At 52.5% G+C, this 24,684-nt stretch overlaps 6 protein-coding genes across 6 annotated transcripts; 5 read left to right on the plus strand and 1 right to left on the minus strand.

The window, feature by feature from the left end:
- Positions 1–336: 336 nt before the first annotated feature.
- ALTATR162_LOCUS981 (uncharacterized protein) lies at positions 337–2,593 on the minus strand (the record flags this gene model as incomplete). Its single annotated transcript, XM_043308576.1, has 3 exons — positions 337–2,303; positions 2,357–2,522; positions 2,585–2,593. The coding sequence occupies 3 exons, from the start codon at positions 2,591–2,593 to the stop codon at positions 337–339; spliced, it is 2,142 nt and encodes a 713-aa protein (XP_043164511.1).
- Positions 2,594–3,510: 917 nt separating this feature from the next.
- On the plus strand, positions 3,511–6,990 carry ALTATR162_LOCUS982 (uncharacterized protein; the record flags this gene model as incomplete). Its single annotated transcript, XM_043308577.1, has 3 exons — positions 3,511–3,556; positions 3,607–5,926; positions 6,105–6,990. 3 exons carry the CDS (start codon positions 3,511–3,513, stop codon positions 6,988–6,990), a joined length of 3,252 nt encoding a protein of 1,083 aa, XP_043164512.1.
- Positions 6,991–7,644: 654 nt separating this feature from the next.
- ALTATR162_LOCUS983 (uncharacterized protein) lies at positions 7,645–11,528 on the plus strand (the record flags this gene model as incomplete). The annotated part of the gene is made up of 2 exons (XM_043308578.1): positions 7,645–11,265; positions 11,319–11,528. 2 exons carry the CDS (start codon positions 7,645–7,647, stop codon positions 11,526–11,528), a joined length of 3,831 nt encoding a protein of 1,276 aa, XP_043164513.1.
- A 1,619-nt stretch (positions 11,529–13,147) lies between these two features.
- On the plus strand, positions 13,148–14,244 carry ALTATR162_LOCUS984 (uncharacterized protein; the record flags this gene model as incomplete). The annotated part of the gene is made up of 3 exons (XM_043308579.1): positions 13,148–13,194; positions 13,249–13,849; positions 13,900–14,244. The coding sequence occupies 3 exons, from the start codon at positions 13,148–13,150 to the stop codon at positions 14,242–14,244; spliced, it is 993 nt and encodes a 330-aa protein (XP_043164514.1).
- A 911-nt stretch (positions 14,245–15,155) lies between these two features.
- Positions 15,156–16,043, plus strand: ALTATR162_LOCUS985 (uncharacterized protein; the record flags this gene model as incomplete). Its single annotated transcript, XM_043308580.1, has 1 exon — positions 15,156–16,043. The coding sequence occupies one exon, from the start codon at positions 15,156–15,158 to the stop codon at positions 16,041–16,043; it is 888 nt and encodes a 295-aa protein (XP_043164515.1).
- A 2,487-nt stretch (positions 16,044–18,530) lies between these two features.
- On the plus strand, positions 18,531–20,236 carry ALTATR162_LOCUS986 (uncharacterized protein; the record flags this gene model as incomplete). Its single annotated transcript, XM_043308581.1, has 3 exons — positions 18,531–18,608; positions 18,660–19,964; positions 20,024–20,236. The coding sequence occupies 3 exons, from the start codon at positions 18,531–18,533 to the stop codon at positions 20,234–20,236; spliced, it is 1,596 nt and encodes a 531-aa protein (XP_043164516.1).
- Positions 20,237–24,684: the final 4,448 nt, after the last annotated feature.

Below are 24,684 nucleotides of genomic sequence, written 5' to 3' on the forward strand. Positions count from 1 at the left end.
TTACAATACATACACCATACTTCATCATCATCGAAAGCCTTCTCAGCGATCCAAACACGGAAGACAAGGACCACATAGCGCCGATCACCAATCCTGGTCCCATCTAGAAAGACCAAAAAGGAACCCGCACAACCCACGCCCGCTATGAAGAAGGTATGGAAATCGCTCCCAGAAAACATGATAAGAGCTAGAGCACATGATTGCGGACGTCGCCAGAAGCGAATTCGCTTAGGTGACACCGTGGCATGACTACAATGAAAGCCATTAGCACGGAACCGAAGAAGAAAGAAGGGGTATCAGAGTCGGTGGGGGTGTAGAGGTGCGGTTGGAGAGCTTTTATGACTCGCCTCCAGTCGAAGCTGCAGCAGCACCCTCACCACCTCTGAATGATCCCCTTCCACCACGGCCTCCGCGAGCACCTCGTTCGCCACCTCGTCCACCACGGGGAGCACCGCCACGGCCTCCGCGACCGCCACGACCACCCTCGCTGTCTGAGGCGCCTCCACTTCGGTAACCACCACCCTGAACGCCACCGCGGTTGCTAGCTTGCCAGCTGCCGGCTCCGTACCTAGGCTGGTTGCTACCCGGACCGCGCTCGTTGTACACCTTCACGGTCTTGTTGTCTGGACCACCCCTGGCATTCCTGACATCGTCTGCAACGCGACGGAGCGCACCGTGCATATCTTGCGAGGTAGCGAAGTGGGCGACGAAGAAGTGCTTGATCTTCTCCATCTTTTCAACCTTAGACCTGTCTTCTTCGGCGAGCAGACTCTTGGCTTCTTCTTCATCCTTTACACCAGCGATAAAGAGACCCTTGCTTTCCTTGCGCTCAACAGGTTCACGGGGCGCTGGGGACGAAGGACCCTTCTCTGGCGCCGCAGTGCCATTAGGCTTGACCTCGCTGGGGATAGCCTTTTCAGCAGCGGTATTCGCTGGCGTGTTGTTGGCCGGAGGCTGGGGCGTGGCGGCCTTCACGGGCTCTTTGGGTGTTGCAGCGGGGGCAGGGGAGGGGCCAGTCCGTGTAGGCTGGCCAGCATTCTGCTTCTGTTGTTGAGGAACCGGCGGGGTTGCGACAGCGGGGCGGGGCTGCTGAGGAGCATTCGCTGGTGGTCCAGCTTGACGTCCTGGAGCAGGCGAGGGCTGAGCAGAAGGGCTCGGGTTTACTGCAGCCGGAGGACCAGTGCTGGTGTTTGCAGCTGCGGGCTGGGTCTGACCGGGCGCAACCTTCCCACCTCGGTGGGCAAAGTTGAAACCTTGGGCCCTCATCTCAGTACCAATCCTACCATTGTCAATGTCGAGTACAAGCCATCCGTACGCAGCATCTGCAAGGTTGAAGTTCCACATGTTCTTGAAAGCACTCTCATCGATCTGACCGCTCTGAGGACCAGGAGCAGGGCCACCGAACGGGTTGCCGCCATTAGCGACGGTGGGCATCTTGTTTACGATTTCCAGTGCCAGGGCGAGCAGACGTTGCTGGGACTCGCTATCAGCAACTGCTGGCTCGACTTCTGTCTTGACAGTGTCCCACACGTCGTTGAATGAGGCCTTGGACGCAGCGAGCTTTCCACGATAGTGGTCGAGAGTGGGGTTGACGCTGAACTCGTTGTACGAACTGCCGTAACGGAAATGCAGACCAGCGGAGACGGAGAAGTCTGCCTTGAGTGTGACGGACAGCTGGTTGAGCAGACCTTCGCGGGCGGGAGATGCGTGGGTGACGAATATGCGGGTTTCTGTCGGATCGTATACGCGGTTGGCTGTGTCGACGAGTTCGCCCATCTGTAGCAGAGTAGTCCACATAGTGCCCTGTCCACCTGCAATGGTAGTCCTGCCCTCGCCGTTGTCAAACAGCTTGTGCATAACGACAGCGCCACCAAGACCGAGTAGTCGCAACTTGACGCCACCTACATCGAGTAGCCGCGAATGCGCCTCATCGATGATGTGCAGGTTGTCCACCTTGTACTCGCCCGATCTCAGCTTCTCCAGCACCTGAACGTCTTCACAGGCACCCCACACGGTGTAGACTGGCACGTTCAGGGTGTACGTCTTGTTCAGGAAGAGGGGCAGTTCTGAAAGTGGCAGGTGCTCTCGTGCGAAGCGCTCCTTGATAGGCGGTTGCGGAGGGGCTGAGGCGATGGAGCGCTTGACGGCATCTGACAGCAGCGGTGAGTATTGGGCCACGTGCTTGAGAGTCTTCTCGGCGATGCGATCAAGCGAACGATCGTCGTAGAAGCCAAAGTCGCCAGTGTGGATGATGTAGTTTGCGCGGGCGTCGGCGGCGAGCTGGTTCAGCGATTGCAGGTTTCCTGAACATGGTTAGAGTGACTGTCTGGATGGCATTGTGGTGATTGATGCCCACCTCGGACATCTGCAATGCATAGCACTCGTGCGCTTCCCTGCTGGATCACGCGGCCCTGGTTAGGGAGCAGCGGGACAGCTCCAGGCGCTGGGCCTGAGGTACCACCGGGGGCGCCACCGTTAGGGAGGTAGTTGCCTGGGTAAGGGCGCGGCTGGTTAGGTGCTTGCTGGACGAGGTCAGTATTGATGTCACATGCGGTCAGATCGGTGCGGCAATTGCCAGACATACTGAAGCCATGGAGTCGGAGGCGGAGGGGTCGAGAAACGTGTCCTGGTGAGATATACAGGCGGCTGGGTTGGACTTGGGGAGTAGAGTGGGGTATTACTAGGTCGGGGTAAGAGAGAAAGTAGTAGAAGAGCCTCCTCGTTTGTGATGGCAGCGGCGGGTTTGTCCTGTCTACCGTTGCTCCTTCTGTTTTTGCTAACAGCTTTCCGCCGCACAGACCCTGGCCTAGCGCGTCCTATCAAGTCGCGTTGGAGCTGTCTGGACTTCTACATCTCCAGCTTCTCCAGCTTCTTCCATCCATTGAGCTTTTCTACTCCTTTGTGTTGCTGTTTATTCATCTCAATCATCTTCTGAGGGCTTCCCCCACGATGATCTTCCATCACACTACGCCCTGCAAGGGCCATGGCATCGCAGCCAGCCATCACCATCTCGGCCCCTAGCTATCCAAGGAGCTGTCATCGACTTCAGATGATGGCACCAAGCACATTTGTTCTTTCTAAAGCTTCTTCTCAGATCGTCTGCGAAAAGGTCTTCATACTCCAAATCTGGAAGCTATGCCCGCTTGTACACTGGCTGTTCAGATCATTCTACACGACACGCCTAATCAGACTCCCACCAGCTTGCAATGACCCCCAAACGCAGGGTACCCACCCTCCAGAGCAACCTGCGTAGCTACAGGCTGCAGCAGCTTCGGCTTCTGGAGGTATGGCTTTTTCGCCTACCTCTTCCGTCATTGGTCGGATAAACGGCTTACCTAAGCCCTGGACCCTGAGGCTAGCGCCCTTTGCCGCAAAAAAAGTTGGAATCCCCACCTTGTGCGAGCAGCTCGCGCTCTTTTCACAACTGTCAATATTAAAGGTCTTCGCTGTCCTGCGATAGATCCCCCCCAAGCCTTGCTTTCTACATTACTTCACTGTGAGAGCATCGCCATGGACGAGCAACAGTTTGTCCAGCTGCTCGAGGGCCTCATGGAGCGTATGTTACCTAGCCCCGCCATACATAGAATCTCTACTGACATTTTCCAGCCGACACCGAGCGTGTCAAATCCGCTACCTCTACCCTTAACAAGAACTACTACAACTCTCCCGCTTCCCTCAATGCCCTCCTTCAGATCCTCTGCGGCCACCCCAAGCCTCAACTTCGCCAACTGGCTGCGGTCGAGGCTAGGAAGCTGGTAACAAGGCACTGGGCCAACCTCCCTGCAGACCAGAAGAACTCCCTCCGCAACCAGTTGTTCCAGTTCACACTCAATGAGGATGTGACTCTCACACGGCACTCTGCTGCCCGCGTCATTGCGGCTATCGCCTCTCAAGACTTCGAGGATGGCGAGTGGGCTGACCTGCCCGGATACCTCCAGCAGGCTGCCACCAGCTCCGAGGCGCGTCACCGTGAAGTTGGTACATACATCATCTTCACCACGCTAGAGTCAGCGGGCGACTCGTTCCCCGGCAAGCAAACCGACCTGTACAAGTTATTCAGTTCGACCATCCAAGACCCCGAGAGCGTCGACGTCAGAATCAACACAATGCTCAGTCTTAGCCGTCTGGCTATGCTGCTCGAACCTGACGAGAGCCCTAAGGAGCTTGCCATGTTCCAGGACTCCATCCCTGGCATGGTCACCGTTTTGAAGGCTACTGTCGATGAGGGCGACGAGGACCGCGCAATGCAAGCTTTTGAGGTATTCCAGACCCTCCTTGGCTGTGAGTCTGCACTTCTAGCAAAGCACTTTGGCGATCTCGTCCGCTTCATGCTTGAGCTTTCGTCGAGCACCAACGTTGAGGACGACTACCGCTCCCAAGCCCTCGCATTCCTGATGCAATGCGTCCGCTACAGGAAGCTCAAGGTACAGGGTCTGAGGATTGGTGAGGAGATGACTTTGAAGGCTCTCCACATCGTTACTGAGCTTGGCGATCTGTCCAGCGAAGAGGAGGATGTCACACCCGCCCGTTCTGCTCTCGGCCTGCTCGACATTCTCGCATCAAGCCTCCCTCCCAGCCAGGTTGTCATCCCTCTTCTCAAGAACCTCGGCAACTACTTCCAGTCGCAGAACCCCGACTACCGTCAAGCTGGTATTCTGGCTCTCGGCATGTGTGTCGAGGGCGCACCTGATTTCATCGCTACCCAGCTTAACGAGATCATGCCCATGGTCCTGCACTTGTTAGAGGACCCTGAGCTCAAGGTCCGAGCCGCCGCTCTCAACGGTGTCGCTCGCTTGGCTGATGACCTCGCCGAGGACGTTGGCAAGGAGCACGCCCGCCTGATCCCTGCCATGCTCAAGAACTTCGATCTTGCTGCCAACAACATGCAAGGTTCGGACGACGAGCGCAACCTCTCTATCGTTCGCGGCAGTTGCCATGCCATCGACTCGCTCATCGAGGGTCTAGAGCCAGAGGATGCCGGAAAGTACGTTCCGGAACTCATCCCACGCTTCAGCAAGCTCTTCCACCACGAGGACCTCAAGGTGAAGAGTGCTGCTATTGGCGCCGTTGGCTCTATTGCTTCTGCTGCTGAGAAGGCTTTCATTCCATTCTTCCCCCAGACCATGCAGGAGCTCTCCTCATACGTTAGAATTAAGGACAGCCAAGACGAGCTCGACCTTCGTGGTGTCACTTGTGATTCCATGGGCAAGATTGCTTCTGCGGTTGGCCCCGAGCCATTTGAGCCGTACGTTCTGCCGCTCATGGAGGCCTCAGAGGAGGCTCTTCACTTGGACCACCCCCGCCTCAGGGAGACCAGCTACATCCTTTGGAGCACCATGGCTAAGGTCTACGAGGAGGGCTTCGCCAAGTACCTTCCTGGTGCTGTCAAGGGTCTCAACGACTGTCTTGACCAGGAGGAGACCAACCTCGACGTCGAGTTTGGTGAGGAGGCGGCTGACCTGGCCGGCTCCGAGGTTGTCATCCAGGGCCAAAAGATCAAGGTGGCCGCCGCGAGCGATGATGACGACGATGACAGCGATCTCAACGAAGCTCTCATGGCCGGCGATGACGATGACGACTGGGATGACCTAGAAGGCGTCAGTGCTGTCGCCATGGAGAAGGAGATTGCCGCCGAAGTCTACGGAGACATCATTACTCACACTCGCCGTGAGTACATCCCCTACATGGAGGCGACTGTCACCAAGCTTCTGGAGCTTGTTGACCACTCCTATGAGGGTATTCGCAAGGCCGCTCTCGGCACTCTATGGCGCACATTTGCCTGCCTCTTCGGCATGGCCGAGGGTGATGGCATGGCTAAGTGGAAGCCTGGTCTTCCTCTTGCCGTTGACATTCCCGAAGAGCTGAAGAAGCTCGGCAACCTCGTCATGACTGCCACCATGACTATCTGGCAAGACGAGATGGATCGGTATGTACTCGCTCTCTTTCGTTACACACACCTTGCAAAGATGACAGAATATTCGTTAATCCCAGCTCACTCCGATGCACAAAGTGCACTTGAGGTGAAAGCGAAATCACGACTGAGCAATCTCAACATCAACCACTTGCTATAAAAGATAATCGAGAATCTGGCTAACGTTGTCTAGGGGCACTGTCACTGACATCAACCGTGATGTCGCTGCCACTCTTAAGCTCTGCGGTCCGGCTGTCTTGTTAACCGAGAACGGCACTGTGGTGCCTGATCTCTGCCAGCACCTGCTTGCCGTTATCACCAAGCGTCACCCATGCCAACAGGATCTTGGTGACGAAGCCGAGGAAGAGATTCTTGATGAATCTTCCGAGTACGACTGGCTCGTTATCGAGACTGCCCTGGAGGCTGTCACCTGCCTGTCCGTCGCACTTGGCTCGCAATTCGCTGAGCTCTGGAAGATGTTCGAGAAGCCAATTGTCAAGTATGCCAGCAGCCAGGACTCCACTGAGCGAAGCGCTGCTGTTGGAACGATTGCTGAGTGCATCGGTAACATGGGTGCCGGCTGCACACCTTACACCACTGGCATGTTGAAGCTTCTTCTCCACCGCCTGTCGGATGAGGACCCAGAGACCAAGTCCAACGCCGTCTATGGTATTGGACTTCTCTGCGAGATGACTACCAACGATGATGAAATTCTCAAGTCGCTGCCCACAATCTTCTCCAAGCTCGAGCCTCTGCTCGATGCTCAGGACCAAGCACGTCTTCTTGACAACACGGCAGGTTGTGTCAGCAGGTTCATTTCGAAACACCCTGGCAAGCTTCCTATCGCCGAAGTACTGCCCCGTTTAGTGCAGCTATTACCTCTGCGTGAGGACTACGAGGAGAACAAGCCTGTGTTTGGCATGATTGTCAAGCTCTACCAACAAAACGAGCCTACAGTGCAGCAGCTTACATCTTCCCTGATGCCTGTGTTTGAGAAGGTTCTCAGCCCGCCTGAAGAGCAGCTCGAGGATGAGACGCGCGCACAGCTTGTTGAGCTAGTGCAGTATCTGCGCAAGTAGGAAGGTTTCGTTTTGCTAAAAGAGAGGGATACCCGTCGAAAGACACAAGGAATGGATTTGGGCATGGGACGGTAGAATGGCATATAGATACGGTTTTACGATATCATGTAGCATGAATGAATGTTCGATACCAACAAACCACGACTGATTTGTAGATGGGTTGTGCTGTGTGATGGTTGCATGATAGGTGGCCGGTGGTGGCCGGTGGTGGCTGACACGCGTGACAGGGGACGATCATGGTCCCTGGGCCGGCGCGCATTTTAGCCAAGCCGGGGCAGTGACGTCTGCACCCCAGACCTGGGACACTTGCAGTTGCCTGCGCGCCCACGCCTCATAACAACACCAATCTCCACAGTAGCCCTGTTCCTGTGCATACTCTCAGGCGTAGCACGAGCCGTCATCTATCACTTGCGTCATTCTTTCGCTATTCCTATGATAACGCTAGTCTGTTGATCACTCTTCGCTCGCATACTCCCATAGCTTTCGATAGCTTCATCCGCCACCTCGGCTCACACGCATAGTCATCTATAGCCCATCGTCCACCACTCCCATTACATCTTCGAGCTCCTCGTATCTCTCGGCATACGTTCGCATTCTATTCTCCGCGCGACACCGAGGCTTGCTTGGTTACAGCGCTCAGGCGCATCGAACGAGATGGTGCAGCAATCCACGCGAGGGTGGAAGGCCATTACGATTGGCCTAGTCTCCATCCTTGCCGGATCAGCTCTCGCAGGACCAGACCTGACATTGAAACATGAGAAGGGAAGGTGCGCGATACGTGGACAATGCGGAAAGCAGAGTTTCTTCGGGTCAGAGCTGCCCTGTCCAGACAACGGTCCAGCAAAGACGCCAGACAATGACGTGCGGAAGAAACTGGTCGACATCTGCGGCTCCCAGTGGTCAGACACCGACATCTGTTGCGACGAAGACCAACTCAACGCCCTCAAGACGAACCTCGACCGCGCCACGCCCATCATCAATGCCTGCCCTGCCTGCAAGGAGAACTTCTACAACCTGTTCTGTACTTTCACGTGCTCCCCCGATCAGTCCACGTTCATCAATGTCACACAAACCGAGCCCAAGGGAGACAAGTACCTGGTGACCGAGCTGGACAACTTGGTATCCGACAAGTACGCGTCAACCTTCTACGACAGCTGCAAGGATGTCAAATTCGGCGCGACAAATGGCAAGGCTATGGACTTCATTGGAGGAGGCGCCAAAAACTACACACAGTTTCTGAAGTTCCTGGGCGACAAAAAGTTCTTGGGCTCGCCTTTCCAAATCAACTTCCCCCGACCAAACGAGGCTGACTTCCCTGGAATGGATGCGATGAACAAGCACGCCTACCCTTGCGACACCGACGAGGAGAAGTATCGTTGTGCCTGCCTCGACTGTGGCGGGTCCTGCACCGAGCTGCCGGAAGTTCAGGAGGAGAAACAGTGTCACGTTGGCCTGCTGCCCTGCCTTTCATTCGCCGTCATCATAATCTATTCCTTCTTCCTTGGCTTGCTATGTACCGCCGTTGCAGGCCATGTTGCCTACAAGAACCATTCGAAACATAAGACCGAGCGCATGCGCCTCTTGCAGGACACAAGCCCTAGCGACGACGAGGACGAGGGTGACATAGTACACAACGTTGGCATGCTGGATCGCCCTACCAAGCACTACTTCATCAACACATGGTGCGACCGCATGTTCAGTCGCCTTGGATATATTTGCGCTCGTTTTCCTGCTATCACCATCGTCACTAGCGTCGTTGTGGTCGGTTTGATGAGCTTGGGTTGGTTGCGTTTCCAAATTGAAACCGACCCTGTCAATTTATGGGTTTCCCCCGACTCAGCTGCCGCTCAGGAGAAGGCTTTCTTCGATGAGAAGTTCGGTCCCTTCTTCCGTGCTGAGCAGGCTTTCCTTGTAAACGACACGCTAGAAAGTTCTGGTCCTGTTCTCAGTTACGAAACTCTCGATTGGTGGTTCGGCGTAGAGAACCAAATCCAACGTCTCAAGTCCTACGAACATGGTGTAACCCTCGATAAGGTATGTTTCAAGCCAGTAGGCGACGACTGTGTTGTTCAGTCTGTGACGGGATATTTTCAAGGCGACTTCGCAAATGTTTCCCCTGACAGTTGGCAAGACGACCTGCTGCAATGCGTCGACAACCCCTCTCAGTGTCTACCTACTTTCCAGCAGCCGCTCGATCCTCATCTTCTCTTCGGCGGCGTCAACGAAACCGTCCTGGACGCAAGGGCACTTGTCGTTACCTGGGTTGTGCAGAACCACCCCAAGGGCACCCCAGAAGAACAGCGCGCTATGGACTTCGAAAATGAGATGAAGAATTACCTTAAGTTCGTATCTGAAGAAGCTCACAAGAGAGGTCTGCGCCTGAGCTTCAACACCGAAGTCAGTCTTGAGCAAGAGCTGAGCAAGAGCACCAACACAGATGCCAAAATTGTGGTCATTAGCTACATCATCATGTTCCTATACGCATCCCTGGCTCTGGGCTCTACCACGCTCACTGTACGGTCCGTTCTTCGCAACCCAGCGAATGCTTTCGTGCAGTCCAAGTTCATGCTCGGTACTGTCGGCATTTTGATCGTACTCATGTCTGTGTCCGCATCCGTCGGATTGTTTTCGGCAGCTGGCATTAAGGTCACCTTGATCATAGCAGAGGTCATTCCGTTCCTTGTCTTGGCTGTCGGTGTTGATAACATTTTCCTCATCGTGCACGAGTTTGAGCGCATCAACATTAGCCACCCCGAAGGCAGCATCCCGGAACGCGTATCGCGTGCACTCGGGCGTATGGGTCCTTCGATCCTACTTTCCGCGCTTACAGAGACGACTGCATTCGCTCTTGGGTGTGCCGTAGGCATGCCGGCTGTCCGGAACTTCGCCGCATACGCTGCCGGAGCAGTCTTCATCAACGCTATCCTTCAAGTAACCATGTTCATCGCCGTGCTCGCTTTGAACCAGCAACGCGTTGAGACAAACCGTGCTGACTGCTTCCCCTGTGTTCGTGTCGGCAAGGCCGATCCTGGCTACCTCAATGGCGGTATGGGATATGGCGCTGGTGAAGAAGGCGCACTACAACGTTTCATTCGTAAGACGTATGCCCCGGCGATTTTGGGGAAAAAGACAAAGGTTGGGATCATCGCGCTGTTCTTTGGAATTTTCACAGCCGGTCTCGCCCTCTTCCCTAGTGTAGAGCTTGGCCTTGATCAACGCATTGCTATTCCAAGTGATTCTTATCTTATCCCTTACTTCAACGACCTTTACGACTATCTCGATGTCGGTCCACCAGTATACTTCGTCACCAAGGAGCTAAACGTTACCGAGCGAAAGCCCCAGAAAGAGCTTTGTGGACGCTTCTCTACTTGCGACCGAGAGAGCTTGGCCAACATCATCGAAGCGGAGCGTAAGCGACCCGAGGTTTCACATCTCGCAGCCTCAGCCGCCAACTGGCTCGATGACTACTTCCTATGGCTAAACCCCGAGAACGAGAAGTGCTGCGTCGACGACAAGGGAAAACCGTGCTTCCAGGACCGCCAACCCCCTTGGAACATGACTTTGTCAGGTATGCCTGAAGGCGAGGAGTTCATCCACTACCTTCAGCGCTGGATTGAGGCGGACACTACTGAAGACTGTCCCCTTGGTGGAAAGGCTGCTTACTCCGATGCTCTCGTTATCGACTCAAAGCACCTTACCATCCCCGCTTCCCACTTCCGCACTTCGCATACGCCTCTTCGCTCACAGAGTGACTTCATCTCTGCTTACACTGCAGCACGTCGCATCTCGAAGGAGATCTCCAAGGACGTTGATACGGAGGTCTTCCCGTACTCCAAGTTCTACATCTTCTTCGATCAGTATACAACCATCGTTCGCCTAGCTGGTGCGCTCATCGGCTCTGCTCTCGCTGCGGTACTGGTTATCACCACCATAATGCTTGGCTCCCTAGCCACTGGTCTGGTCGTCACCCTCGTTGTTGGCATGACTGTGTCTGCTATCATCGGCTCAATGGCTGTCCTAGGCGTATCACTCAACGCCGTGTCGCTTGTCAACCTTATCATCTGCGTTGGTATCAGTGTCGAATTCACGGCACATATTGCCCGTGCTTTCACCTTCCCCAGCCGTGCTACTATGGAAAAAGCACCAAGACACCGCTTCCGGGGCCGTGATGCCCGAGCCTGGACTTCCATGGTCAACGTGGCAAGCAGCGTGATTAGCGGCATTACGATCACAAAGATTCTGGGTGTGGGTGTGTTGGCTTTCACTAGGAGTAAGGTATGTATCATCTCTGTTCCGTTATTCTCAGCGCGTACTAACAGGCCAACCAGATCTTCGAAATTTACTACTTCCGCGTCTGGGTCGCCCTCGTACTGTGGGCAAGCACACATGCCCTTATTCTCCTACCCGTGCTACTTTCCCTAGTAGGGGGTGGAGGTTACGTCGACCCCGAAAGCGAAGGTGGCCTCCAGGAGGACCTACGTCGCCGCCAGTACCCAGCTTTACTGGCCGAGGAAGACGAGTACGACAGCGACGACTAGGAGTCTGCCATGTACCGCGCTATTCGCCAACGATGGCGCAGGACCATGGAGCTGTTTAGCATGGGCTGCATATTTATTAATGGGAGGGTCTGGGATGCATGGTTGGCGTTTGGCAAGAATGTTTCAGTTTGCTTGGGTGCGGTTGAGGAAGAGCGTATTAAGCAAGCTACTTTACTGGCTACATCGGCAGTTCCACATGATGTCGCGGCTTCTGTGTCTGCTGATATCCTCCCACCTGTAGAAGAAGAAGTCCAGGAGGAGGATGAAGACTCGCTATGTCCTTCCTCGCCCCTCCTTCGAGACATCACTGCTTAGTTTTAGATGACCTTTCACCAAATTATCTTCTGCTTATGCGACTTTGTCTATATCTGTTTAACCTTTTTTTCCTTAGTTCTTATAATATTTTCTTCGTCATGGAATACTTGTTGGTTGTGCTTTCACGCTTGTTAGATTTAATGACGAGATATTGCTGAGTGAAAGATGAGTGGAACGGTGCATACGAGGTTCATTATTGATGTAGCGTGTTCAAGAGGAAGCTTGACTCTTTTTATTTGTGCCAGGAACGTAGTCTAAAGGTATCCGCTTTGCGCTGTTTTCGATTATCGATGATGCAAAAGCCCGCAAATACCTTCGGATTACTCTACGGGTTCAGGCACAGATGAAGTATTTGTCAAAGAAAATAAGTTAATCAGAAGATGATGTCAAGATACAATTGTAACAAACCCGAAGAATAATGTGAAAGATCAACTTCTCTTGCTAAGGCAGGTCTGAGAAACATCGTTGAGTAAATCAGCGTAAGGAGTTGAATACAGATATGCTTCCCAAACGCTTTCTATTCGCTGTAGTTGAATAAGGTGTTGTGCCTCGTTACTAACTACTGTGTTGGGTTAGCCTCTTAGCAACGAGTTGTCGACTTCTGTAAGCAGGCTTTGTCTTGGAATTGAAAGTCGGGAGACTCGAAGAGCATGTCGCCCCTACAATCAACGTAGGTAAAAGTAGGACCGGGTATGATGAAATTTACATGCCTCGAGCAGGTGGGAAAGAGGCGACGTGGAGGTAAAGTGGGTCGCTTATATAATTGTCTCATCCGCCCCGAGGCATTTCTTCCCCAAATGCCGCCGACGATGCCTCCAAACCAACCCTATCCCGACATGCAACCGCCATAGCTATCCGGTCCCTATACAACACAATAGACATTTGTGACCCAGTCCCTGGACATGGCGTACAGAAACTTCGCATTTGCCACATTTCATCCACCAATGACGACGCAACATCTCCGCGGTAGACCGCCGGCAGATGCTCTTAAGCCTCATCAACCCCATAGCGTCGATGGATGATGCTTGTTGAGGCACGTCTACTGGGAATTTGGTGAAGGCGAACCAATACATGACGCAGAAGTTTGCGAAGTGGACCATCGGAGGGAGTTGACGCGCGGAGGCGGCTGCCAAACATGGAGATGGTGCCGGTCTGGGGCTCGGTGACGTCTCCGACCCCTCCATGCCACCTCCGATAACTTTTTTCCCCAGACAAGCTTTAAGAGTCCAGAACATCCGCATTCGAAGCAATCACAAACTCTTTACTTTTTCTCTCTATATACCCCAGATACACCAATTGCAATCATGTCTCTCGGAAGGAAGGTTACTCTCAACACTGGCGCTGCCATTCCGTGAGTACCCAAACAAACACCCTGCAGATACATGGCAGTCGCTAATTTTTACAGCCAACTTGGTTTCGGCACATGGCAAGCTGAGCCCGGTCAGGTTGGCGCTGCTGTCCTTGAGGCGCTCAAGGCTGGCTACCGTCACCTCGATCTCGCCAAGGTCTACGGCAACCAGAAGGAGATCGCAGAGGCTCTCAAGAAGGCCTTCGGCGGCGAGGTCCCCAATCTCAAACGTGAGGACGTCTTCATCACATCTAAGCTGTGGAACTCCCAGCACCGACCCAAGGATGTCCCCGGCGCTCTTGACGACTGCCTGGCTGAGCTTGGCCTCAACTACCTAGACCTTTACCTCGTCCACTTCCCCGTTGCTTTCGATGAGCGCGGCGATGTACACAACAACCTCTTCCCTCTAGAGGGTGAGGACGTCAAGATGCTCGATGATATCTCCATCGTCGACACATGGAAGGCCATGACAGAGCTGCCCAAGGAGAAGGCGCGTGCTGTTGGTGTCTCCAACCACACCAAGGAGCACCTCCAGGCCCTCATTGACGGCACCGGTGTCACACCCGCTGTCAACCAGATCGAGCGTCACCCCCGTCTCCTCCAGCCAGAGCTCATCCAGTACTGCAAGGAGAAGAACATCCACATCACCGAGTACTCCGTAAGCAGTTTCCCTCTTCGTTCAGAATAACATATACTAACATCGTTCAGGCTTTCGGTAACAACATGGTCGGCGAGCCCCTTCTCGTCCAGCACAAGGTCATCAAGGAGATTGCCAGCCGCATCGGCGCCACCCCCGCACAAGTTATCCTCGCCTGGGCTCAAAAGGGTGGCCACTCCGTCATCCCCAAGTCCGTCACCGCATCGCGCATCCAAGAGAACTTCAAGGAGGTTGAACTATCGGAAGATGACTTCCAGAAGGTTGAGCAAATCGGCAAAGATGAGCCTCGCCGCTTCAACATCCCATACATCGCCAACAAGCCCAGGTGGCCAGTCAACATCTTCGGTGAGCCCGAGGAGAAGGAGGCGCCCCACAAGGTTATCGTAAAGGTCTAGATAGAACATCTAGGTCGATGATGCCTAAGACGAATAAATAATGAATACTCCCGTCATAATGACTTTTCTTTTTGAGATACAATGATGACGGTTGAACTTATGAATATGCGCATGTACGACCAAAGTTCTTACCGCATTGACGCTATAGCACCGACGATATCGTAAGGCTGTATAGATATTTGAGCACGAAAGAACTCATCACTTTCTAAGCTTCGCATGCATGTAGAAATACTTGGGTATGCAGGCAGGCAAGCTAAGCCAACAGCGATGACGTAATGTCGTCCTAAGTATAACGCGCTTCGATCTGCAACACTGTCGCACATTACAACCTACACAGCATGTCATGTCGTGCTATTATGGGTTCTGTTTTGGAATCCTTTTTAAGCGACTAACTGCAACGTACAAACCTCTTTCTGCAATACCTGGCGCTGTGAGAAGACCCTGGCCAGGCTATGTTGAGCCTATTACGATGCGATTAATCACTTTCAGGACTTGCATGTTTCGTTACCATCCTTCCAACTCATGTTATTCGCTTACGAACTGTGCCATCTGTCTGTGTACCATGAGAATGAGCAATTTCCCACTGAGCTGGCTGGGGTTGGTCTGCATCAGCATCATCTATAAGTCTCTTTTACCTGCACTGCACCTGCGTTGACGAACATTCGACTTCTTGCAGCAAGACCGCAGCGCCTGTAGGGCCTTTCTTTACTCGCTGAGCCGATACGCGGACGTTCTGAGCACTTTTCTTTACCTCCCTCTTGCACAGACACTGTCTCGATTCTTATCACCGCATTCACTTCGGCGCACGCCGTCGCTTATATTTTAAGGTTGACTAGAACTTTTCCTACCCCAACACTATAGCAGCTACAACTTGACGAACGAGAGCCTCTACCCGCTGCTCAACTATTACGATGCCTTTACCTCGTAGTACTAAAGCGCCAAACGAGCATCTTGTCTTCGTTAAGAACGTTCCCGGCTATCTTGCGACTAATGAGATCCGCAGTGTATTCGCCAGATACAACCCAGCGAGCGTCAAGAATGTCTATCCGAACAGCAATGTCACTACGGTCGTCATAGGCTTCCGCACAAAGGACGAAGCAGCGCGTGCTCAAGCGGAAGCAGATCAGACCCGCCTAGCGCATGTCGTCCTAAAGGTGGAGATGTACAGTCAGAAGCAATCGGTTAGATACCTGAGGGATCAAGGACAAATCCATCGACCACGAGGCGCTGCGCATGAAGATAAACCGGGATACTTTGACGAGGAGCCAGTCTTTACACCACTCCCAGAACCGCACACTCCGAGGAATCCCACTGCCGCGCGAGAGGTGACCACTTGGGCTGACATCGCCGGCAATCGATGTGCTCCGACCAATCAGACACCTACTATACCTGAGGTAGACAGCTCAGCTACTACAGAATCCACGCCAATATCCACACCGCGCATGCCAACAGCTGTCCCGCGGACGCTCTTCGCGGCCGACATCAAGCATAGAAGCTCCACGCTCCCACCCCCAGCGGCCGTTTCTTTAGGCTACAGCACTCCAGAAGCCATCACTATCCCGCCACCTGACAGCACTCACAGCACTAACACATCCTTCACGGACGAGATCGAAGTGCAGGTTGGAAGGTTGGGCGATATTGCAAGCTGGGAGACGGTCGCACAATGGGCGCCTGAGAGTCGTCTTCACCAGTCCACACGCTTCCCAGCTGAGCCTCTTGACACCACGACGCGCATTCGGGCGAGGCACTGTAGGAATTGTGCCTTTTGTCGGATGAGAAATCGATCCTACGTGCAATAATCATCAACAGCTGGAAATAACCTTGCGAAAAGACATGTTCGGGTTACTTGCCTTGGAGGGCCATTGGAAGGTTGGAAGCAGTTTGAGTGGTGGAGATGGAGATATTGTTTGGACGTTTCAAGTTTCCATAGAGTAGTCGCTCCAGCGAAACAACAAAATTTTATTACAGTCGTCCTGCCTTATGAATCAACCTTGATGATGATGAGGATGGAGATGAGATGGACAGTGACAGCGAGCCAGCAACCTCAGCTCACCCATACCGCAAAAACGCCAATGAAGTGTTGTATGACAGCCGAGCACCGTCGGTCCGGATATGTGGTTTTCTCAGGAGTATGCAAGTCGTCATTGGGCCCGCGTTATGGCAAAATGCCGAATATGGCAGGCTGTCAGGTCAAGCGGTACAAATCCGACAAATATCTCGCTCGCTCTCTGCGCTGTCAGTGGAGCTAGCCATCGCAAAAAAGAAAGGGTTTAAACTGCATATCGCCTTCCGATGGTATGCGGCAGACGATTGGCCAAGCTACCTCGGAGCAGTCTGCACGATAATCTATCGCTTGAAGGCCCACGGTTTTCTAGTGACCAGTAGCCAAGCCTATGGACAGACGATAAACATTCTGTGTAATGAAGAGAACCGTATTTGCAGAGCCCGGCGCTTTGGGGAGACTGTATGGCATCTTAAAGAGGATAGGGATTGTTTCGACTGCTCCTGAGAGGAGTGTATGAAGAGAATAGAAGGTGAGGAAGTAAGGCGCGAGTGGTGACTACAACGCCTGCGGATGAGTGAGCATCTGGTATCGGGATTTTGATCGTGTATGCGGTTGATAAATAGAATGACCGGTTGCCATGTTTCGTCGTCGTTAGTTGAAGGCAAGGTAGTACTCATTTAAGACTTTTGTTAAAACCATGAGTACTAGTAAACACACGGTTGTTCTAGTCACTCTGACGTTGTAGTAGCTAGCTCACTTTATGGGTTGGACGCGCGTGTTGACTGGCGTTGTTGTGGCCGGCTCTCCATACTACCTCCGTCGTGGGCACGAAAGTGAGCAACTAGGAACGAATGACGAAAAGCACAGGGACGAAACGCGGTTGCTTCCATTGAAGCGGGCCAAGGCACGGGAAACGAGATACCGTTGACGCGTCCAGGAAAGGAGGATGGCTGAGGCCGTTCGAGATCAACATCACGACCCTCTTATACTGGCCAATCGCTCTGCCCTTCAGGGGTGCCCGCCCCCACAATTGCCGCCCTCATCTTCGCCACCAAAACATCAACATATACATGATAAGCTTGTCGTATCCCGCAAGTCACTGCATAATATCCCTCTGCAATTATACCTTCTGTTTTGCGAATTACAGCGATCAACCATGCCCAGGTTTCTAAAGCGCATCTTCAACGATGCTTTGTTCCGGAGGGAACCGGACGTCAGCGACATGCAGCGATCGCGGCGCGTGCTGGTGAGGAGCTCTGGGGGCATGCCGGGCGAGCAGTCGAACTGGAGATTATCGCTTTTCGATGTTCAAGTTCAAGATGAAGAGCGTCGTGCGTTGAGGGATGGGGCAAGTGTAGCCGGTAGCGACATGCATGCCGCCGAACGACCTATTCTAGCACCGAGCCACGAGCAAATACCAGCGCGTAAGCCAAGTCGCGTTCGGAGAAGACTGAGCAAGAGGCATCGGAGGCCTGTTTGAGTTGACTCTAGAGGTATGTTTGTCCCATGCGACTCAAAGTGCACGATGCTGACATTTGGCTCTTGTCAGGTCATCGCGCCGTTTATCATCACACGCTAGCGTTATCATGAAAGGAGAGACATGCGCTCTGGTATCAGATACGCATCTGCAATGCGATGGATCGCGCCACGATTGGAGCAGCTACGTTGTTAGCATTTCTGCAGCCTGGCAGCCAGCTACGCAAGACGGTGGAAGCTGATGTAGAGATGTCTACATCACACTTGACAAAATCCTCAAGATGCATCGTCTGTCCAACATATCAGTTGTCTACTCGCAACGACAGCCTCCTTTGAATTAAACTTGGAAGACGAAGGATCAACAAAATCGGGGCTCGTCACGTGTTCGCCCCTCACCGGACCTTGGCCTGCCAGGCACCTCAGTTTTAGGAATATGATATAAATCATATTCATTCCACACTCTCTGGCTTCCGCATCTTTACGGTGTTATTCTTCGATACAAGTTTCTCCATTTGCTGTCTCGCTGTCGGGATATCTCCACACGGCCAGTTGTTAGCACATCCCACTTTCCTATCACTTGAGGTACGGTTAGATTGATACAACGAGAAGCGTTGCCGGAAAGCTTCTCACCAATATACAGATTAGAGCTGCATGTTTCGACTCATTTTAATCACTACTGTCCACGCTGATTCATTCCCCTCCTTCCGGCCTTGGGAATCTGAGGACTAGTTAATCGTGGACGTGGCCTTACACAGAATCTGATGCCGGCTATACACTAACTCAGTTGCACCAGATGATACGCAATATGCGATCCTATACATTCCTTGCATATCTGCTCTCCATTGTTGTTCATGTCGATGCAGCGGAAGAGAAGTGCAAGTGCGTGAGTTGAAATGATAACGCAAACCTAGATCACTACTAATGCGGGTATTAGACACCTGGCGATATTTGCTGGCCCTCTACCAACGAATGGAACAACCTGAACGAAACACTCCATGGCACACTTATTCGTAGCATTCCTCCTGGCGCAGTCTGCTACCCTTCACAACCAGAGTACGATCAGGAAGCGTGCGCACTCGTCTTGTCGCAATGGTACAACTCCTCATATCATGCTGAACATCCCGTCAGTATCGACTACCCGATATGGGCAAACAACTCCTGTAACCCCATCTTTCCTGACGGCACTAGCATCACTGGTGATCCATACGCTGGAACAAATGGATGCCATATTGGCAACTACCCAGTCTATGTTGTAAACGCTACCTCCACCTATCAAGTCAGCAAAGCTCTGATTTGGGCAAGTGCAAGGGATATTCGCGTTGTCGTTAAGGCGACGGGCCACTCATACCAAGGTCGCAGCACTGGGTACGGCAGTCTGAGTATCTGGACGCACCACATGCGTGGCATCGACCATATCCCTTCCTTCGAACCCGCGTCTTGTTCCCACACAAAGTGCTTGAACGCAGTCCGCGTAGCAGCCGGTCACACGAACATTGAAGCTCAAGAAGCAGTCGCGAAACATGGAATGGCCATCGTGACAGGCGCTAACCCTAGCGTTGGGCTCATTGGATGGCTCACAGGCGGCGGTCATGGTCCGCTTTCGACTCGTTATGGCATGGGTGCTGATAATTTGCTTGAGGCTATGGTTGTCACGCCGGATGGTAAAGTGGTTCTCGCAAACCCATGCCAAAACGAAGATCTATTCTTCGCCGTGCGAGGCGGTGGCGGAAGTACATTCGGTGTTGTCACGGAAGTTATCATCCGCACCTTCCCAACTCCAAGATCCACCGCACATACGTTCCAAGTCCGATCAATAAGTCCTAGCACGAGAACTGAGTTCTACGAATGCTTGGCCTTTTTGCACTCAGAAATGCAGAGGCTGAAAGAAGGCGGTATGCAAGGTTACTACCTAGTTGTAGGACCGCCTACAGTCCCTACTTTATCGTTCTCGTGGACGTTCTTGCTTTATGACACACCGGGTGGAACAGTCGGGCGACTGATGGAGCCTATAGAAGCGTACTTGTATGAAAAAAATGACGTTCTTGAATGGAAATCCGTGATCACGCATAAGAACACGTACTTGGAGATGCACAAAGCCAACTTCACGGACGAAGAAGTCGCGAACGGTGGCTCAGCTTATGGGTCGAGGTTACTCAGTGCCGAAAGTCTAGCGAATCTGAATGTCACTGCGAGAGTCTTCTCAGAGATTGGTCCCAGCAATGATGCATCGAAGCCAAACGTAAGTTGTCCTAGCTTGGTACAACATCATCAACACTGAGCTGACACGCGCACTTCAAGGGTCCAGTAGCGGATTCTCTTCTCATCGGCCATATGATCGCTGCGCCTAATGCACCGTCTTACTACCCTACCCACAGTTCTCTCAACCCCGCATGGCGCAATGCGCTTACGCATCTCATTGTCATATCACCATTCGGTGACACCACGTCTCAGGGTCTCGTTGATGCTGTGTACGCGGATATCACGCATAACAAAACCGAAGCACTGCGGTAGCTCAGCCCAAACACTGGTGCGTACTTCAATGAAGGGGATAGCTATGAGCCGAGATGGCAGGATGCGTTTTGGGGTAATAAGTATGAAAGACTGAGGGAAGTTAAGAGGAAGGTTGATCCAGGTAATGTACTTTGGTGTCGCAGATGTGTGGGAAGTGAGGCATTGGTCGAGACTAAAAATGGGCAGCTATGCCAGGCACGTGCAGAGAACGGCCACGACGAGCTTTGAACAGTAGATGCGATAACGTAAGGACGTTCTTGGGCCATCCACACAATGATGCATGATTCACTCGCACCTCTTTTCCACGCATCGCCATCTGCAAATCTGCGCTGAGCGACAAGGCCATGTTGCGAGACCGTGGTCGCAGGACCATTTGCCCCTCAGTAAATATACGATCCACAACCCTGCATACGACCTTTACGCGGAAAACCCAAGTACTGAAAACTGAACGCGACAGTGAACAGCACCGAAGGTCTGCGCTGAAGGCGACTACTAAACTCGATCAGGATTTGAGATATCCGCGGTGTTACAAAGTAACACCATGCGCTGGTGGCGAACTAAGCCAATTCCATCACGTCGAACAGGACCAAACCATACAGAGCCGTCAATCCGAAAAAAGTAAGGCCGTCGTTATGTGTGCAAAGCGACCAGTTGGTAGAAAGACTTGGTATCAGACTTGGTATACGACCATGCACCCGAGCAAAGCAGTATCATAGAGATAAAGCTACATGCTATCCATATATGATTAATGACGATCGCGTTGTCATGCAATGCCGAACTAGTAGATACTGCTAACATACATGCAAAGGATGAAACCAATGCGTCGCAATGCTGGCGCTAGGTCATGCTAGATGCGAACGCCAGTGGAGTGATAATTGGAGTGTGCTGAAGTAAGTGAAATGCATCGAAGAAAGGGACGATGTAGGCGGGTGACCTAGGAATTGTGCAAGCTTCGTTCGGGATAATCAGGACAGTGTAGATGACTTTATTTCCGGGCCGAGATTGAGTCGCATACTTAGTCATCAATGCCAATGTAACATCATATGCCCCTGTCTGATACGTGAACGTGCTCTACTTCACGACCGCTCAAGAAGGCCTTCCATGCACTGGGCTGCTATCGACACCAGTAAAACATTGCTGTCAGTGACTGATTTGCACGATAGATATCTACGAAAACATGACAATGTCACCCGACTTCCACCAACTGCAACCAAGACAACGCGTCTAAACACCTTCCAAATCGTCCTCCATACCCGTTTGTCGACTGCATGGAGAACTATACACTGTGTGATGAATGGGATGGAGTATACATCACAGGGTATTTGCGAGGTTGGGCTGGCAATCTTGGGATCATATACACGGTAGCATCGGCAATCTCCCAAATTTGACGCGTCATATGGACAGCTCGCGCAACTGCTCCGGCCGCATGATTGGGGTTGATAACTGAATCGGACTCTTTCTTGGTATCTAGTTGAGACGATGTAGAGGTTTTCAGATCTAGGACGCGAAGTCGGCATGCAGCACAATGCATGCCGGCTGTTGGTCGGAGAATACCGCTTTGACGCGGAGAAAGACGATGCCAAGACACATCTATGCCTAATCTCCAACCTCTTTTGAATGGACGGTACGTGGTTGTCCTCACCGCTCGTTGCAAACGCATCTCCTGTCTGGAAGGACAAAGGTACAAGCATACCAAGTAGACATTACTATCAGGTCCTTACTTCTCGATGTGTCAATGCTATCATCATGTTTCTGGATAGACATCACAGACCCGGATGTACTATGAGGCTAAAGCGTGTGTTGCAGCCAAGTGTCATACTCAAGCGGTCTAGGGATATGTTTCGTCGTATGCGGCTTGGATCAGCCATCTTTGTATACTGATCTGAAGTTATTGGGCTCTCGTCGTTGGTCAGAATTATCGCAGAGGCCTCAGCCACAATCGGTCATCGTACATGAACACGCTTCTGGATTGACTCCACTCGGTCTTTCAGCCTCCTTTGGGATTGTCGCCTCTAATCCTTCCACCTTTTCAACGGCTATTTACATGAAGGACCAGTAAGTCTTTTGATCTTACCAACAAATGACGATACAATGCAAATGTGGAAGCCAGCGCCCCTTTGAGTACATCTGATCTAGGTTCACGAAACATTCCGTTCATACATCACCATCATCCGACTTTTTCCGCTTCGCGTCCAACTACTAGCTGCACGTTACAAAGGCCCCGCGAGCGCCACCTCTATTCGCACTCGGGTTTCTGGATCTGATAATGTAGCGCCGTCGCCCCATCTCATGCTCGTGGCCGGTAATCGGGCTAGGTTATTTTCCTTCGCTCGCTTAGATGTTGAGCATGAGACTAATGACGCACGCTGCTGCACACGCAATTGACAAGTGCGGACTCTCTTCCGAACTAATGGCACAACCATTTGCAGCTTGCTCACTCCCTTCTCTATTGTTATTGTTGTTTACGTTGATGGTTGTCGGCGCATAGGGAACCACCGTTTCGTCAAGCGCTAGGCCGCAAAAACGGCCGCAACGGTGTTGTCGCACAAACAGTGCTTCCACTTCAGTTCAATTGGTTGTGCTGATACTTCTTTGTTGTTCTTGTTTCGTCGTTCCCCACACTTACACTGGTGGGTTTGAGCTTACCATGCATGCAATATCGGTCCTTTTGCTGCTGTTTCGTCACCGCTCATTCGGTTGAAGGACGACGCGACCAACGGACCTTACACCTCGATCGTGTCGGCATATCCTTGCCATCGTGGTCGGTTCTGCCAATTGGATCATTGCGGCGATTTGTGCCTTTGTTATAGTGTAGCTCTCCGAGCATCATATTGCTGGAGCATTCTGGCGCCGGTGGCTAGTTATCTGATACAAATAGGCCACTAAGGAGGGATAAGGTGCGATGTCGTAGGTTACTTCCGCCCCACATGCTTAGCTTGTATGTCTCCAATTGCTGGTCGAGAGTGTCATGTTCAGTACGTATGATGTTCAGCCGCTTTTGGACGAACATACTAGCAGTAACTGCCGCAATCTGAAACTGAGCAATACGTGGAAGTCTGACTGAGAGTACCCCTCTTTCTGCGTCATGAGCCGGAAGCGAGTATACTAACAGCTATGTATATGTGCAACGCTCTCGGCGCTTTGCTCATGGAAGCCATGTGCACGGCACAATAGATTTTGACAGCCCCAATCACTGCGTGTTGATGTTCTTCCGGATCAGCACTTTGTTGTCCGGCCATATCAGTGACCCAACACGGTTACGATGGCCAAATTCATGCGAAACACATTCCCTCTGCATCCTTCGCATGAACAACACATCTCCGCTGATTCTCTGTTTCTTTGTTTCTGGTCAGTATCTGCACGCCATCATCGGTCTGACAGGCTGCTCGTATAGTAGTCAGCCAAAGAATACTCACGGCATCAGCCAGACTATGAGCTTATCCCCTGATCCCTCCTCGCTCATGCATATGCGGCTAGAGGTTGGTTGCATGCAACAGTTTCCCGTGCTCGAGCGAAGTCTTCCCAGCGCCATGCACATGCTTTCTCCGTGGTCAAGCGAAGACGAGGCAAGACTTTCAGCCTGAGCTCCCGCCACTTCGCTCCTTCCACATCTCGCATGCGGTGGGCACCCTTTGCGCACTCAAATACTTTGACTTATCCATCGTACTGTATTCGTCATGTTACGCTCGAACTCTTCTCAGTCACCGAAGGCCTTGCGTTGACTAAGGCGTGTAACCCGTGGGGTGATGTGACCCTATTCTCCAGGCAATCTTTCGTCATCCAGTCTGCGCAGGTCTCGGCATACATGAACGCTCTCATCCGCCCTGACCAACCATACCACTCCTGCGCGGGGACATGTAACCTGTCTGGCCAGACCGATTTTGACCCACCAAGAAGCGGCACCCACCAATCCGCCAACACGCAGCTTAGCCTCGTCATGCACGAAGGGCGCCGGTGACCGCAGCTCCGGCCCACAAGAGCACAGCACTCACTCGTCTCGGGATCAAAATTGCGTGCGACCTTGCTATCTAGTTCCATCGCAGCCCATGTACTCGCGGCGTACCCAGCATCGCGTTGCTCTCACATGACGAGAAGTATGCGCGGAGTGCCGCGTAGCAAATCCCAACGTCAGGCCTTGGTAAGAAGAGTGTTTTGGCGCTCGCTGAGTGCAGTGCTGGGCATATTTTCATATCAGTGTAATGGAAAGTCAAATCACAACGTCAGAGACGCCCAAAAGAGGTGGAATCAGCAACGGATCGATTGATTGCGCAACTATTTGCAAGGTTACTTACGGTCGCAGCAGTGGCCGCAGTTGTCATGTTTATTGTGATGGCTGGTGTGTGGTTCCGTGCACGACCCAAGTCCGTCGTTGGGCCGGATGACACCACAAGGACACCTCATCTTTTGCATCACTCGGAGTAGGCTCACTTTGCCGCACTTATGCCATG

Source organism: Alternaria atra, assembly GCF_907166805.1.
Source record: "Alternaria atra isolate CS162 genome assembly, contig: 21, whole genome shotgun sequence".
NCBI classification, from domain to species: domain Eukaryota; kingdom Fungi; phylum Ascomycota; class Dothideomycetes; order Pleosporales; family Pleosporaceae; genus Alternaria; species Alternaria atra.